Source organism: Gracilinanus agilis, chromosome 1 (genome assembly GCF_016433145.1).
Source record: "Gracilinanus agilis isolate LMUSP501 chromosome 1, AgileGrace, whole genome shotgun sequence".
Classification (NCBI taxonomy): domain Eukaryota; kingdom Metazoa; phylum Chordata; class Mammalia; order Didelphimorphia; family Didelphidae; genus Gracilinanus; species Gracilinanus agilis.
The window spans coordinates 124,205,200-124,221,379 of NC_058130.1; the positions used below are offsets into that span (position 1 = coordinate 124,205,200).

The window sequence follows — 16,180 nt, forward strand, 5'->3', positions numbered from 1 at the left end:
TAAGGGCTAGGCAATTGAGGTCCAGGGTTGACACAGCGAGGTAGTGTCTGCGGCCAGACTTGAACCCACGTCCTCTCAACTCTAGGCTTGACTTTCTATCCACTGTGCTATCTAGTTACCTCAAGCCCCCATCACTTAACCTCAATTTCCCACTCTCCCACCCCGCATATATGATCAGTTCTAAGCTTTGCTAATTTTATCTCCAAATCTCTCATTCCCTCCTCCTCCTCTCCTCTCACACAAGTACCACCCTGGTTCATTCCTCCTCACCATCTTTCACCTGGACTGTTGCTGTTAGACTCCAATTTAGCCTTGTCTCTTTGCTCTGCAGTTCATCCTCCACACACCTACCTAATTGATTTTCCTAAAGCACTGATTTCATTGTGTTACTCCGCTGTTAAACAACTGCTTCTAAAATCAACTACTGGCTTATTTCTTTGGCATTTAAAGTCTTTTATAACCCGGCCTAAAACTACCTTTTTAGTCTCATTGTATATTACTTCCCTTCATTCATTCCAAACTCCAATCAAATTGCTCTCTTCATTATTCCTCAAACATGATATCCTATTTCCCATCCATGCTCCTTTTCACTGGCTGTTCCTCATGCCTGGAATGATCTCTCTCCTTACTTTTACCATTTAGAATTGCTGACTTTCTTCAAAGTTCAGTTCATGGGTCACCTTCTAAATGAAGTCTTTCCTGATCTTCTTTATCACTGGATAGAGCACCAGGCCTCGAGTTAAGAAGACTCATCTTTTCGAGTTCAAATCTGACTCTTACTAGCTGTGTGACTCTGGGCAAGTCACTTAATCCTGTTTGTTGAGAAACTGAGGTTTCCTCATCTGTAAAATGAACTGGAAAAGGAAACGGTAAACCCGTTTGGTATCTCTGCTAAGAAAAGCCCAAATGGGGTCAAGAAGAGTTGGGTATAATTGAAAATGACTGATGAACAAAACTCTATATTGCACAAAGTTTGTGCTAGATGCTTTGCTAATCACTTTATAATAATTATCTCTTGTGGTCCTCATAGACAACCATGGGAGATTATTATTATTCTGGTTTAACAGATAAGAAAATTTAGGCAAAAGGGATTAAATGTTTTGACCAGGATCACATAGCTAGTAAGTATCTGAGACTAGTTTGGAACTCAGGAAGATGAGACTTCCTTATTCTAGGACAGGTTACCTAGACTTTCCACCATGCTACCTGGACTTTTTAGGCATTTTATAAATATTTGTTGAATTGTTGTATTATGATCGATGAATAAGGAATGACTGTGGAGAGGGGGCTTCTTTGTAAAGCCAAAATCAGAGTGTTGATGTATGTTTTGTTTTCTTTACAGGGTTACCCAGTATACACCTTACCAACCTGAGGTGTCCCAGGGCAGGCTGGAGAGTTTACTCAATTTCCAGACCATGGTATGTGACATCACTGGGATGGATGTAGCCAATGCCTCCTTGCTAGATGAGGGGACTGCAGCAGCAGAAGCTATGCAGCTATGTCACAGGTAAGACCATTAAATCCTTGTAGCCTGGAAGGAGGACCCCCTAGGAGCTCACCCACCTCCTAATATGCAGAAAGGGCTAACTGGAAGGAATCTGCCAATAGAATCCAGTATGAATTTACATAATCCAATCAAGGTCCTCATAGATGGATAGCCATTCCACTCTTCATCCTTCTCTAATTCACAATTAAACTCTCCACAAATGCTGTTCCCAGGCTTCTCTTCTCAAGATTTCTGAATCTCCCCTACACTTTTGGCAAGAGACTTCATCTCCCAATATACCCCTCAAATAAAAGCCATACATTATGAATGTCCCTATGTTATACCTCAAAGCCCTTTGATGTCAATATCTTCCTTTTCTCTCTTCTCCCCTGATGAGGTAATTGCATGGTTTTTTCTTTTTTTTTTTTTTTTCATAGAGGACTGAAGATTGAGGCTTTATTTATTTATTAAGTTTTTGGTACTCTTATCCCTATCCATTCTCTCATCCCCAGTTTTCCTTGCCCCAACTGGAAAAAATAAAAAATAAAACCTTTGCAAAAAGTATGTGTAGTCAAGCAAAACAAATTCCCATCCTTTTAATCATGTAAGCTTAACAAAGCTTTGTCTAGGGGACTTCTTTTTCTCTCTGCCTTAGGGATCTAATTAGCTCTCTTGAGTTTAAACTCTATTCAAATTATTTACAATTTTTTAAAAATTCAAAGATTTTATTTTCCCAATTATGTGCAATATATATACTTATTTTAAACCCTTACCTTCCATCTTAGAATCAGCCCTGTGTATTGGTTCCAAGGCAGAAGAACAGTGGTAAGGGCTAAGCAATAGAGGTTTAGTAACTTGTCCAGAGTTATATAACCAGGAAGTGTCTAAGGCCAGATTTGAATCCATGACCTTCTATTTCTATGTCTGGCTCTCAATCCACTGAGTCACCTAACTGCCCCCATCATAATAATTCTCAACATACATTTTCCAAAATTATAAGATCCAAACCATCTCCCTCCTTCCTTTCCTTCCTTCCATTCAGAGATGGTAAGCAATTTGATCTGGGCAATACATTTATTATTATGCAAAACGCACTTCCATATTGTTGACACACAAATTCATATGTCCAGCCTTTTCTTTCTCCTAAGCTCACAACAACCTTGGGAGATAGATGCTATTATTATCCTCATTTTACATTTGAAGAAACTGAGGCAAACAGGCTAGAAGGCACAGCCAGTAAGTGTTTGAGACTGGATTTGAATTCATGACTACCCAACTCCAGCCTCCAGCACCTTCGTACTCTATCCACTAAATGACTTCATAGGATATCATTTAATGAATTGCTATGGCTAAAAATGTACTCTGCTTGTAAACCCTCTAATTATGAGTCTATCCATCCTTAGTTTGACTGGTCCTCAGAAAACATATGCAGGCTGTTACCAGGTCCCTCACTGACTTGGTAGAGTTTACCAGAATGTAGAATGGTTAGTAGAGACTTTGAGAGTGCACTGTCACCTCAGAACACAAGATAAAGCATCAGAGAACTCTTTCTTTTAGTATTGATCCTCATTACCATCAGGCCATTAGCATCCCCATTGTTTTATCTGTTACCCAGAGTTGGGTTACAAAGAAGATATCAGTGAGCCACAGAAGATGCTTTACATCCCAACATTTTCATTTAATTAATACAAAATAAAAATTCATTTTATCTCCCTACACAAATCATTTGCCCAACATTAAACATAAATGTAAACATTAGCCTAACATTAAACAAAAAAAGTTGGTATGGTGGTTAGTCCTAGTTCTTTCTGAACTCCTTAGAATATCAAGATGAGAAGAATGTGGCAATAGTAATAATATGTTGTATAAGGTAGTAGACAGAGTTAAGTGTGAATTTAGTGTCACCTCTGACATTTAGGCTGTGTGACATGGGACACAGTGAAACTTCTCTGAACCTCTTTCCTCATTTATTGTGAGGGCCAAATGGGTTATTGAGAGAATCCAATGAGATATGTTCTATAAAGCAGATTTGTAAATTTTAACATTATTTAAATGCCAGTTATTATAAGAGGGGACTGAGGGAGCAGCTAGGTGGCACAGTGGATAGTCAGGAAGATCTAAGTTCAAATCCCACCTTAGACACTTACTAACTATGATCCTGGGTAAGCCATTTAATCCTGCTTGCCTCAAAAAAAAAAAAAAAAAAAAAAAAAGAAACTTTGAAAGGGGCAGGTAGGTGGCTCAGTGGATAGAATGCCAAGCCAAGAACTCAGAGGTCCTGGGTTCAAATATGATCTCAGACATTTCTTAACTGTGTGAACCCCGGCAAGTCATTTGATCCCTGTTGCCTACCCCTTATTACTCTTCTGCCTTGGAACTGATATTGATTCTAAGAGAGAAGATAAGGGTTTAAAAAATGAGGAGACTGAGGTTAATGAAAGTTTCAATTGCTATTAAGTCTATGAGGTAGAATTTGAACCCAAATCTTTCTGACCACAAGTCCACTATTCTATCCTCTATAACTCCCCTGTCTCTTAACACAGTGAAAGCTTCCCTTCCTTTTTTTTTTTTTTTTTTTTGCCTTGAGGGGAGAAAGGATGCATTGCTTATGAAAGTCCATTAGGATTGTTTAATTATCACAGTTTCTCTGGAGTGGAAACAGCACAACTGCCTATTCAAAAATTTTAACTTTATCCTTATTTTGATAGCTGATCTTCTTCATCTCATGAATATTTTGATCCATTTGACTTTTCTTTTGCTGCTTTCTGCCTGATCACAGAGGACTTTTTGGTTTCCTCTTTGTGCTCTTTCCAATATATATTTTCATTTATTTGGTAAATATCTCACAAATGGATTTTAAATTTAAATTTAAAAATTAAAAAAAATTTGAATTCCAGATTCTCTCCCTCCTTACTGCTCCTCCCCATCTCTTGTGAAGTCAAGCAATGTTATCAATTATACATTTGAAGTCATTCAAAACATATTTCCATGTTAGCCATGCTGCAAAAGAAAAAAACACACACACAAAAGTAAAGAAAGAGAAAAAAATATTCTTCAATTTGCATTCCAGAGTTCATCAGTTCTCTCTCTGGAGGTGGCTAGCATTTTTCATCATGGGTCCTTTGGAATTGTCTTGGATCAGAGTAGTTAAGTCTTTCATAGTTGATGATCATTACGATATTGCTGTTACTATGTGCAGTGTCCTCCTGGTTCTGCTACTTCACTTTGCCTCAGTGGCTTTCCTTTTCTTTCCTGAAAGCATCCTTCTCATCATTTCTTACAGCATAATCTTATTCAATCACAATCATATACTACAGCTTGTTCAGTCCCCAGTCGATGGGCCTCTCCTTCTCTTTGTGCCTTGCATTTTTCCAACTCTACTATTCATTCTTGACACCACCAAACATTTCTTATAGAGTTTAATTTTTCAGTTTGTATTTAATTCCTGCCTTTTTTCCTTTTCTCCTTAACTGATGTTAATTCCTTTAAAAATTATTTGGATATTTTTCACTTGCCTAACTTGGGGTCAGAGACTCATGAAACATGAAGATCTCATACAGTAGAGTTTTGCTGCTCATTAGTAGTCTTTCAACCTTAGACAAGACACCACATATTTCTAGGGTTTAGTTTTCTATAGAAAGTGAGAAATATGAACTATACAATGCCTAAAGATTCTGCCAGCTCCAAATTCTATAATCCAATGACCTGGGGACTCTGAACAAGAACCTTTTGCTCTAAGACCTCAGTTTCTTAGCCCTCAATTATAGGTTTGGACTAGACCAGTGGTTCCTAGCCTAGGGTCCATGGACAGGTTTCAGGAAATTTGTGAACTTGGTTAGGAAAAAAATTACATCTTTGTTTCATTATAATTGGTTTCCTTTGCAATCCTACCTATCTTTTTTAAGCATTTTAAATTTTGTGCATTTTATTGCAATTTAAAATTTAAAAGTATTATTATTATTTTTTAAAATCCTTCTATTGTAGAATCAATACTGTTTATTGGTTCTAAGGCAGAAGAGCAGTAAGGGCTAGGCAATGGGAATTAAATGACTTGTCCAGGGTCACACAGCTAGGAAATATCTGAGGTCAGATTTAAACCCAGCACCTCCTGTTTCTAGGCCTGGCCCTTTATCCACTTAGCCACCTCATTGCCTCTAAAAATATTATTCTGAGGAGGCATCTATAGGCTTGACCAGACTGATAAAGGGCATGAAGCAGCTGGGGACAGAATGGATATAACCCTGGGCCTGGAACCAAGAAGACAATTTCAAATATGGTGTCCAACTTACTTGCTATGTGACCCTGGACAAATCACTTAATCTCTGTCTGCCTTAGTTTTATTAACTCTTAAATGGGTATAATAATATCATTTCTCTCTCTCAGGGTTGCTATGCAGGTAAAATGAGATATTTGTAAAGTGCTTTGCAAATCCTAAAATGCTACATAAATGCTAGGTATTATTTTTTTAAACCCTTACCTTCTGTCTTGGAATCAATACTGTGTATTGGTTTTAAGGCAGAAGAATGGTAAGGGTAAGCAATGGGGTTTAAGTGACTTGCCCAGGGCCACACAGCTAGGAAGTGTCTGAGGCCAGATTTGAACCTAGGACCTCCCATCTCTGGGCCTGGTCCTCAATCCACTGAGCCACCCAGCTGCCTCCTAGATAGTATTATTAAAGGGGACTCTGAAACAAAAACAGATTAAGACCTTCCTGGCCTGGATGATCTCTAAGGTTCCTTCTTGCTCTAAATTCTCTGGCCCTATAAAATGACCTTGCTTTGTGTTCTTACAAAAAAAAAAAAAAAAGGCCTTTTAATTCTTTATGTATTTTTGTACAATTTTTTTCTTTCTTTCTTTTTTAACAGACACAGCAAAAATAGAAAATTTTATGTTGACCCCCGGTGCCACCCACAGACGATAGCTGTTATCCAGACTCGAGCCAAGTAACTCTTTTTCATTTGTATTTTTGAAATTAAGAATCAGATTTGCCTCATCATTTCTCTTCTTTTCCTACCTCTCCAACAGATTGGCTTGCCTCAGGTTACACAGGTTGGACACTGAACCGTTTCCTAGGATACAAGCAACTGTATTCTTTTCACTGAAACTTTCTTTTCCATCCTGTTTTATCTAAAGGGAAACTGCCTTGCAAGGTCTGCTTCCTTTGCAGTAAACTTTTCAGAGAAGAGGAATCCTTCCTGATACAATATTCTCGAGTATTCCTAGTGGCCAGAGGCCATCTACGGAGCCCGTACTGTAGGCAGCCCCATCTGTGAATTCCCCCACATTTCAACCCCATTACAAGTATTTTGCCTGTGTGTGTGGGAAACTATTTGTTAACTTATTTTCCTCTAATTTGTCTTGGTAACTCCTAATAGTTTGGTTCCTGGTTAAGGGTTTTCTTATGTGGAATGATTTTGGGGAATCCAAGAAGAGCGGGCTGCCCTACTCCCCAGTCTTCTCCAATATCTTTATTTATAGTCCAGATTATATCATCACAATTTCATTCTTTAGCCTAAGACTTTCATCTTTGTTACTATGGAAAGTAAAAGAGTAACACTTTAAGCTGTTACTGTCTTTTGGGGGATTAGCTTCACATCCATTCCTAAGGACAGATTTTGGTGGAGATCCCTAGTGCACTGAACAGCTGAGGGAGCGTAAGAAGGAGGTACAAGTGAAGTGGACAGGGTGCTGAAGGGGACCCTTGGGGCACAGAGCATACACCTCCTGTTTCACAATATCACTCAAGACTTGTCCCACTGACCAACTTGAGCACCATTGCTTTTTTTTTTTTTAAGAAAAAGTATATTTATTTATTTAAAATCCTTACCTTTCTTCTTAGAATCAATACTGTGTATTGGTTCCAAGGGGGAAGAGTGGTAAGGGCTAGGCAATGGGGGTTAAGTGACTTGCCCAGGGTCACACAGATAGGAAGTCTCTGAGGTCAAATTCGAACCTAAGACCTGCTGTCTCTAGACCTGGCTCTTAATCTACTGAGGCACCTTAGCTGCCCCTCTAAAAATTTATTATTTTTAAAATAACATTTTCCTTTTCTAAATATCAGATATAGATGCTTCAACACTATGTGTAATCCGATGGCTATTTCTTTCTTTCCAGTTACATTGGGGTCCTCATTGAGTTGAAACTGCCTCATGAAATGGACTTCAGTGGTAAAGATGTCAGTGGAGTGCTGTTCCAGTATCCAGACACGGAGGGGAAGGTGGAAGACTTCATGGAGCTTGTGGATAGAGCCCACCAGCATGGGGTAGGACCAGAGCTTACTTTCATATATTTCATTCTTCATCTCTCTCTTGGTTCCTTAGTTTCCCTCTCTATAAAAGGAAAAAAGCCCACTATTGACTTTTCAATAACATTAACTTTTGAAGACCTTTCCTAAATCAGTATTGGCAGGGGGAAGTACCCACACTGATCAGGTCATAGATTTCTTTGATGTAAGGCACTTATTAGGTGCTTTGTGGATAGAGTGCTGGAGTAACACTTAGGGAGAGTTGAGTTCAAATTATAGCCGAGTGGCAAGTCATCTAACTTCTTTAATTAACTCTTCTAATCCTCACCTGTAGAAGAGGGGGTAATAATAGCACCAACTTTATTGGGAAATTGTTAAGATCAAATGAGATCAGATACGTAAAGTGCTTTTCAAACCGTAAGCTCCTAAATAAATGTCATTGTTCAGTTTTTTTTCAGTCACGTCTGACTCTTCATGACCCCATTTGGTGTTTTCTTGGCAAAGATACTGCTGCAGTGGTTTGCCATTTCCTTCTCCATTTTACAGATGAGGAAATTGAGGCAAACAGGGATCAAATGACTTGCCCGGGGTCACACAGCTACTAAGTATCTGAGGTAGAGTAGAACTCAGAGAGATGATTTTTCCTGCCTCCAGACCTGGCACTCTATCCACTGCACCATTTAATATAAACGTTAGCTGTTATTATTAGGGATAGAGATTAGTCCTGTGATTTCATTAGTAGAGGGAAATCTGGGATAAAGCAAGGCAGGGCTTTAAAACTGCTTCTTCTGTGGCCAAATTAGAAGCTTAATTTCCTTTATGTTCCTTTATGTTTAAAAACAATTCATTTTGGTTAAACATTATGTACCTATCATGTTCAAGGCACCAAAATAGTTGCTGAGGATAGGAACTAACAATACTTATTGTTGGTACCTTCTCTGCCACTTATAGTCAGAGAGAATTAAGAGTATTAAAATTAAATGACTTGCTTGGGGTCACACAGCTGCATGTGTCAGAGGTGGGACTTGAACCTAAGTCTTTCTGGTTTCAAGTCTAATTCTATCCATATATCATTCATCATCATCACTATCATCCATCAGTTAACAATAAACATTTATTAAGTGCTTACTGTGTGCCAGGTATTATGCTAAGCCCTGGGCACACAAAAAGAGACAAAAAACAGTTCCTGCCCTCAAGGAGCTTATAGTCTTGTGCAAGCAAACATATACAAAGCAAGCTCTTTACAGGGCATAATTAAAAGTGGAAAGGCACTGGAGTGAAGAGGGATAGGGGATGGCTTCCTATATAAATTGGGATGTTAGTGGGACCTGAAAGGAAGCCATGGGAGTCAGTAGTAGGGGAGCAGCAGAGGTAGTACCAGAGAAAACGCCTGGAGCCAAGAGATGGGATTGTCTTGTTCACGGACAGCTAGGAGGCTGTGTCGCTAGGCTGAAGAGTACGTGTTCAGGAGTAAGCTGTGTGAAGACTGGAAAGGTAGGAGGGGGCTAGTTTGTGATCGGCTTTGAATGCCAAACAGAACATTTTGTATTTGCTCTTGGAGCAAATGTAATGAGAATGGTAGGACTCTACCCATAGGTTGTGTAACTATGGTTCAAAAACATGGCATGATCTACATGAATAAGTGTTGAAAAAAGACATTTTGTAAACATTTACTATTACATCACTTATTTATTCAATGAGCATTCATTAGTCAGCATGATATTAGAACACTAACTTTTTTTTTTTAAAACCCTTACCTTCCATCTTGGAGTCAATACTGTGTATTGGCTCCAAGGCAGAAGAGTGGTAAGGGTAGGCAATGGGGGTCAAGTGACTTGCCCAGGGTCACACAGCTGGGAAGTGTCAGAGGCCAGATTTGAACCTAGGACCTCTGGTCTCTAGGCCTGACTCTCAATCCACTGAGCTACCCAGCTGCCCCCTAGAACACTAACTTTTAAAAGGGGGTTTTATTGATAAGTTTAAAAAGAAAAAAGACCAAGGAGTGATGCTATACATCCGTGAGCCCCTCTCTCCCACTTTTGCAAAGACGGGGAGGTTTCTTCTCATTTCTCTTCTTTGGGACCAATCTTGTTCTTTATAATTTCAAACCCTTCATCTTTAATAGTTTTGTGGTTGTTGGAACATGGATATACACATTCATATGTGTGGGTGTTTACATATATATTTATATAGGAATAAATATTTCTTGCTATTAGTTTTGTGGGGAAAAGGCATTTTGCCTTCTTTCACACAGAAAAAAAACCCAAGTGTTATAACCCTATCTTTGGGATCGTGTGAAACAGTGCCTTATTTTGATTTGGGTTTCCATGTATATATATATATGTATATATATATATACATATATACTGAATCATCTGTCTTACTGATATAATTTAATTCATTGCTTATCAAATATAATTAATTATATCAACTGATTTTTATAATGCCCCTTCCAAAGAAATAAAGTATAAAAGGGTTAATTCAGCGATCATTTTATATGTGGTATTGTCAGTCAATGGACCATCTTTTAAAGCAAATAAAATACTTTCATTTCAATCTCTGTACAGGTGATAACAAATTAAAGAGCCCTCAAACTCCACAGATATTTAATAAAAGTTCCTACTAAGAGCATTATTAGGTACTGAGGGAGACTGTAGAATCATAGTTCTAGAGTTAAAGGTAGAATTTATTAAGTCCAATTCTCTCATTTTAGAGATGAGGAAACTTTAATTGCCCAAAGCCACATAAATAGTAAGTGGCAGAACCAGCATCTAAACTCAGATCCTATGACCAAGTTCAGCATTATATCATACTACTTCCCTTTGAATGTTAAAGCAAATGCACATACATATATGAGTTAAATAAATGATTGTGGGTTGATTCCATCCTTTCTCTTGACATCATTTTAGGCTCTGGCTTGCTGTGCTACTGACCTGTTAGCTCTTTGTGTCTTGAGGCCTCCAGGAGAATTTGGGGTTGACATTGCTTTGGGGAGTTCCCAAAGGTTTGGGGTGCCACTGTGCTATGGGGGACCACATGCTGCCTTTTTTGCTGTCCGGGAAAACTTGGTGAGAATGATGCCTGGAAGAATGGTGGGCGTGACAAGGTAAAGCTTTATTGATTTCTCCTTTTCCACATTTAGTACTTTCACTTGTTTCTTCCCCTTACCATCAAGACCAGAATTCAAGACAGAATGAGCTTTGCCCATTTGCTATGGTCTCTTCTAAATTTGTGCTGTATCAATCAATGAAGGAATCTAAGAAGGAGCTTGAGGAAAGAATAGTTTTTCTGGTTCAGGAAATACTCTCCTTCTTTCCAGCCTGGCTGCAGTAAAAGAATGGGACTGTACAGCTACAGCATCATTTGGGGTGCACTACCAGTTTCTACTGTGGGATAGCACATGGTCTTTAATTTCCTAGTTCAGTACCATCCTAAGCCTGCCAGGATAATGTCCTAGAGGTCTAGACAATTCTGCAGTTGCTCCTCGAATGCTTTATTATGGACTCGAGAATAGATACATGAAATGATTATGCATGTACAAACAAACTTAATTCTAGTTTAACATTATATTTAAGTGATTGGGGTAGCTAGGTGGTAAAGGAGATAGAGTACAGAGCCAAGAGTCAGGAAGGGCTGAGTTCAAATTCAGCCTCAGACACTTATTAGTTGTGTCATCCTGAGCAAGACACTGAACCCTGTTTGCCTCGGTTTCCTCATATGTAAAATAATCTGGAGATGGAAATGGCAAACCTCTCCAGCATCTTTGCCAAAAAAACAACAAGCAACCTAGAAAAACCCAAATGGGGTTACAAAGAGTCAGACACAACTGAAATAACTGAACAACAACAAATTTCAGTGATAATCATTCTGATAAAAAGCCCTACTCAAATGTCAACTCCCGTGGGAAGCCTCCTCTGAAAATACCTATCCTCTCTGCCCTCAAGAGGTCATCTTTCTCATTATGTTGAATATTTTGTGCTTCTCCAATGCATTTTTCATGTAACAGTTATTATACCTATTTTTATTTTCTCTCTCTACTCATTTAGAGTAACATAAGGGTGTGGACTCCATTTTATTTAAACCTTGTTATCTCCCCTGGAGCCTAGCACTGTGTCCTCAAGACAGGAAGTAATCAATTATTGAATAAACAAATGAATGAATATTCATTCAACCTAGGAAATTTATGAGTTTTGAAGGTGACTTCATAATTATTCATCCTTTTTCCTCTATTATCTTGATACACTATTTGAAGCTAAATGCATTTAGAAGTTTTCCCAGCATTTGTTTCTGAACCACAGGATATCTTAAAGACATCTGAAGGACTTTGATCTTCATGTAGCTTTTTGTGTGTTTACTTGAGGGTTTCTAATTGTTGAAGTGTCAAGCTGTGTCATTCCTGAAACCCCATGACGGTTACTGAGGAAAATTGGCTTTATCTATTAGACCATGTGTTAACAGCTGAGCAAATAATACCTGTGAGCAAATAGCCTAGATAGTTATCCTTGTGAAAATTTGGAAGTGTTTTGTTTTGAAAACACATTCTCTTTTTCCTAAGAATATAGAGAAAAGAGAAACTATTAATTTTTCAATTAAGAGAGAATTAAGCATTAGAATCTCTTAGGCATTCTTATCTTAAAGGGCCTCTAGTGCTATCTACATAATAGACCAGATGACAGGAATTTTTTTACAACTATTGAAAAAATATGTCCCTGTATTTGTGTTTGGACATTTTTGGATCTATAGAACCTTTTTCTTTGGTGCTAAAGAGACCAGTTCAGGTCAGTTTCATTTAGGTAAATATAGAGCTAAACCTCTGGACCTTCCTCTTTCCTTCCTCAAGGTTTCTTGATTCAAAGCAAGACATTTTTGGATTAAGGATGAATGGCCAGAGAGCGAGACCCTTACATGGCACAGGGCAATCGTTAACCTCCTTTTTCTTCAGTGAATAAACCATCAGTGTAGTAGATAATCTCAGTTCATGGTGAGTCAGACTGACCAAATTCTTTCTTCTTTGACTCAGAGATGCTGCAGGAAAGGAAGTATTCCGTCTTGCTCTGCAGACTCGCGAGCAGCACATCAGGAGGGATAAGGCTACAAGCAACATCTGTACGGCTCAGGTAACAAAGGAATGTACCTGGACAATGAAAGATCCTGTAGCAATAACACCTGCTGCATGGAAGGAAGACTATTTGATTTTTAAATTTTTTAAAAAATTATTGGCACCGTATGCTTTTCTATCATTGACATTTCCCAGTGTATTTTTTCTCTCCTCCTCCCAAAGAACCATCCCTTACTACAAAAACTAAAAAACTAAAAAATTAAAAAGAAAATGAAAAAAGAAAGAGGTAGAAAAAAACAGTTAAGCAAAATTAATTCATAGAAAAAGCCTGATGTTATGTGGAAAATCTGATTTAAATGAATGATGGTTCTGAGACTTCATCTAGTTTGTGTTTGTTCAGTGTCTGAGTCTATGATTCCATGGACCATACTGTTCATGGGATTTTCTTGGCAAAGATACTGGAGTTGTTTGCCATTTCCTTCTCTAGTGGATAAAAGTAAATGAAGGTCAAGTGACTTGCGCCAGGTCACACAGCTAGGAAGTGTCTTTGAGGCCAGCTTTGAACCCAGGCCTAGTGTTTTATCTACTGAACCATCTAGCTTCCTCTTCATCTAGTTTAAGCCCCCTCCATTTTGCAGAGAATGAAACCAAGACCTGGGGGCAGAGGCAACTTCTCCAAGATCACATAGCAAATCAGGGGCAAAACATGGACCAAAATATTAATAAGATTATAATTCTTCAGAGCATCAAAATTTACAAAGTACTTGCCTCGTTGTAGCCCATATGTTTTTGCCATTTTACAAATGAGAAAACATAACAATTTGCCAAAAGTCAGCAGGTTAGTGGGTGAGGATTCAGGTCTCCTAGCTCCCACTGTTTTACACTGCCTTCTTGGGCAGAAGCCCACCGAACAAACTACCAGGCAAAGGATCATAGATTTAGAAGTGGAAAGGACCCTAAAGGTAATCCGTAATAAGAGAGTCTAACTCTCTTATTTTACAGATCAGGAAACTGAGGTCCAGAGATATTAAGCGACTTGCTCCAGATCACATAGGTAATTAAGTGTCAGCGCCAGGATTTGAATTCAGTTCTACAATTTTAGATGTAGCATTCTTTCTGCTGTACCATGATGCCTTCCTTGTATATAAAAAGATATGTAGCTATAGCTATGCATATAGATATACATCCATATACATATATGTTCACAAAGGGGAATGCTCTTCAGTTTTTGTTCATGCTAAACTCTTAAATGAATACTTCAATGGTCATCTCTTAAGCAGTCAAACTTAAGAGGAAGTTTCAGTATAGAATTCATCACATGAGCTGTTTTTCAGACTTGACTTTCAATATCTGGTGATCATCCCACTAATTACCTAGAGTACAGTTTCTGAAACATATTTTGCTTTTTAGGCTCTTTTGGCTAACATGGCTGCCATGTTTGCTATCTACCATGGCTCCAGTGGACTCAAGCACATTGCCAGGAGGGTACATAATGCCACCTTGATCCTAGCAGAAGGTGAGTACTTGGGAAAGGAAATCGTAGATCCATTTCTTCCCATCATTGGACATGAGTAACCTTTACTTTTTGCAACCATAGTAAAGTCATAATAACTCACATTCCTAGAGCACTTTATGAGATTGACAGGGTCAGTAACCCTGTGAGGTCGGTCATCAAAAGCACTATATCTTTATTACTTCCATTTTATAGATGAGAAAATTGAGGCTCAAGTGCATATTGTATAGATAGTAAATGTTGGATCTAGGATTCAGACTTGGTTCTGACTCTACATCTGAGGTTCATTCCACTATATTATTCTGGAGATGGCATTTAAGTGTTTAGAAGCAGAACTCTCTTTGTAAGGGATATTAATATTATAGTCAAGAAGGTTGGGAAATAGTTTAGAATCATGTTTTTTTTCTGGTTAACTTCAGTTTTAAGCAATTAAAAAGTATAATGAATGGTTGGGCTACACAAGTTCTTCTCAGGCAGGTTGCAAAACCAGTGTCCTAGAACATGTATAACAACTTTTCAATCCTCAGTTAATTCAGTAGATGTGAAAACATGTATCGTTATCCAGAGAAGTGATGTGATTACTTGTTGAGCAATTTTTCAAAAGAAGCTATTAGGTAAAATCTTAAAGAAATGTAATATTATTAAAAAAGGAGATGATTCTGTATGCTGCAGTCTTGAAAATGTATTTTCAAGCTAATCCTTTAAGATAAGATACTTTCCAGAGGAAAGGAAAATGTAGAATTTTTTTATTATTTGTGAGCATTTGTTTAGGGTATTTTTTTGTATGTTTACATTTAATGGACAAAAACACTCAAGTTCTCATTTGTGACAATAGAAAATATCCTTTCCATATTTAAGAAAACACCTTTTAGTAACAGCTGTGAACACTGAATAAAATATTGTTTTAAGTTAAAAAAAGTATAATGAATACTTAAAATTAATAATTATATGTAATCATCACCTTAGAATCCGGGGAAGGGGTTGGTTTTTTCGGTTGTTTTTTTTTTTTGGTGCTTTTTTTTTTGGTGTTGGTTGGAAAAGAGGTAGAGTCTGGACCTGTGATCTCACTGGTTGAGGCATTTCCCAGTCCAGAGATTCCTTCTACAAATGCAGATCAGCAATTATTCCACTGGTAATGCTATTAGATAGTTGCCTACATAACTGAGATAGTAAGAGACATGCCCTGGGTCACATAGCTAGTATGTGACAGAGATAGGATTTGAACCTAGGATTTTTTGAGGCCAGCTTTCTATCTATTTCACAGAAGTTGCCTCCCTAGAGGAAATTTTACAGAATGTTAGAATTTGAATGGTTCTTATGGGCCATGTAGTTGAGCCTCTCCATTTCTACATAAGGAAAGAGGCCCAGAGAAATGATTTGCCCAAGATCACACAGTTATCAAAGAACAGAATTGGGACATGAATTTGAGTTTCCTGAATCCAGAATTTAGAATTCTTGAACTCTATCTTGAATTTATGCATCCTAGGTTCAACGTGTTTTATTTTTATTTTTTTTAGTAGCAATAGGCACACTTCAACTCAATGAACATATAATCAACTAAAACTTGTAGGTCTTTGTAGTTTAGCCATTTGTCTTTCTCAAAATCCCATATAATTATGAATAATCTTATAATTTAGAAAGCACAGTCCTGTGAGACAAGATCCTAACCAGAGGTGTGCTGGTAAACATTTAGGAACCAGATCTCTGAACTTCCCCCAAATCCACCTTCACCACTTTTAGGTTTAAACTGCATTATTAATGCTTCCTCCATCAGCAAAACAAGAAGCCAAGCCTTAATTTGTAGCATTTGCCCATTTTTTCTTTCTTTTTCTTCCTTCCTTCCTTCCTTCCTTCCTTCCCTTTCTCCTCCTCCTCCTC

General features: G+C 38.0%; 1 protein-coding gene across 1 annotated transcript in view; it reads left to right on the top strand.

The window, feature by feature from the left end:
- The window catches only part of GLDC (glycine decarboxylase), a 129,523-nt gene that overhangs the window by 36,709 nt on the left and 76,634 nt on the right, over positions 1 to 16,180 (top strand). The window contains exons 4-9 of the mRNA XM_044677229.1: positions 1,343 to 1,507; positions 6,352 to 6,429; positions 7,601 to 7,748; positions 10,640 to 10,836; positions 12,751 to 12,847; positions 14,200 to 14,305. Coding sequence (XP_044533164.1) covers positions 1,343 to 1,507; positions 6,352 to 6,429; positions 7,601 to 7,748; positions 10,640 to 10,836; positions 12,751 to 12,847; positions 14,200 to 14,305 — 791 coding nt within the window. The remainder of the gene's footprint in view (positions 1 to 1,342; positions 1,508 to 6,351; positions 6,430 to 7,600; positions 7,749 to 10,639; positions 10,837 to 12,750; positions 12,848 to 14,199; positions 14,306 to 16,180) is intronic.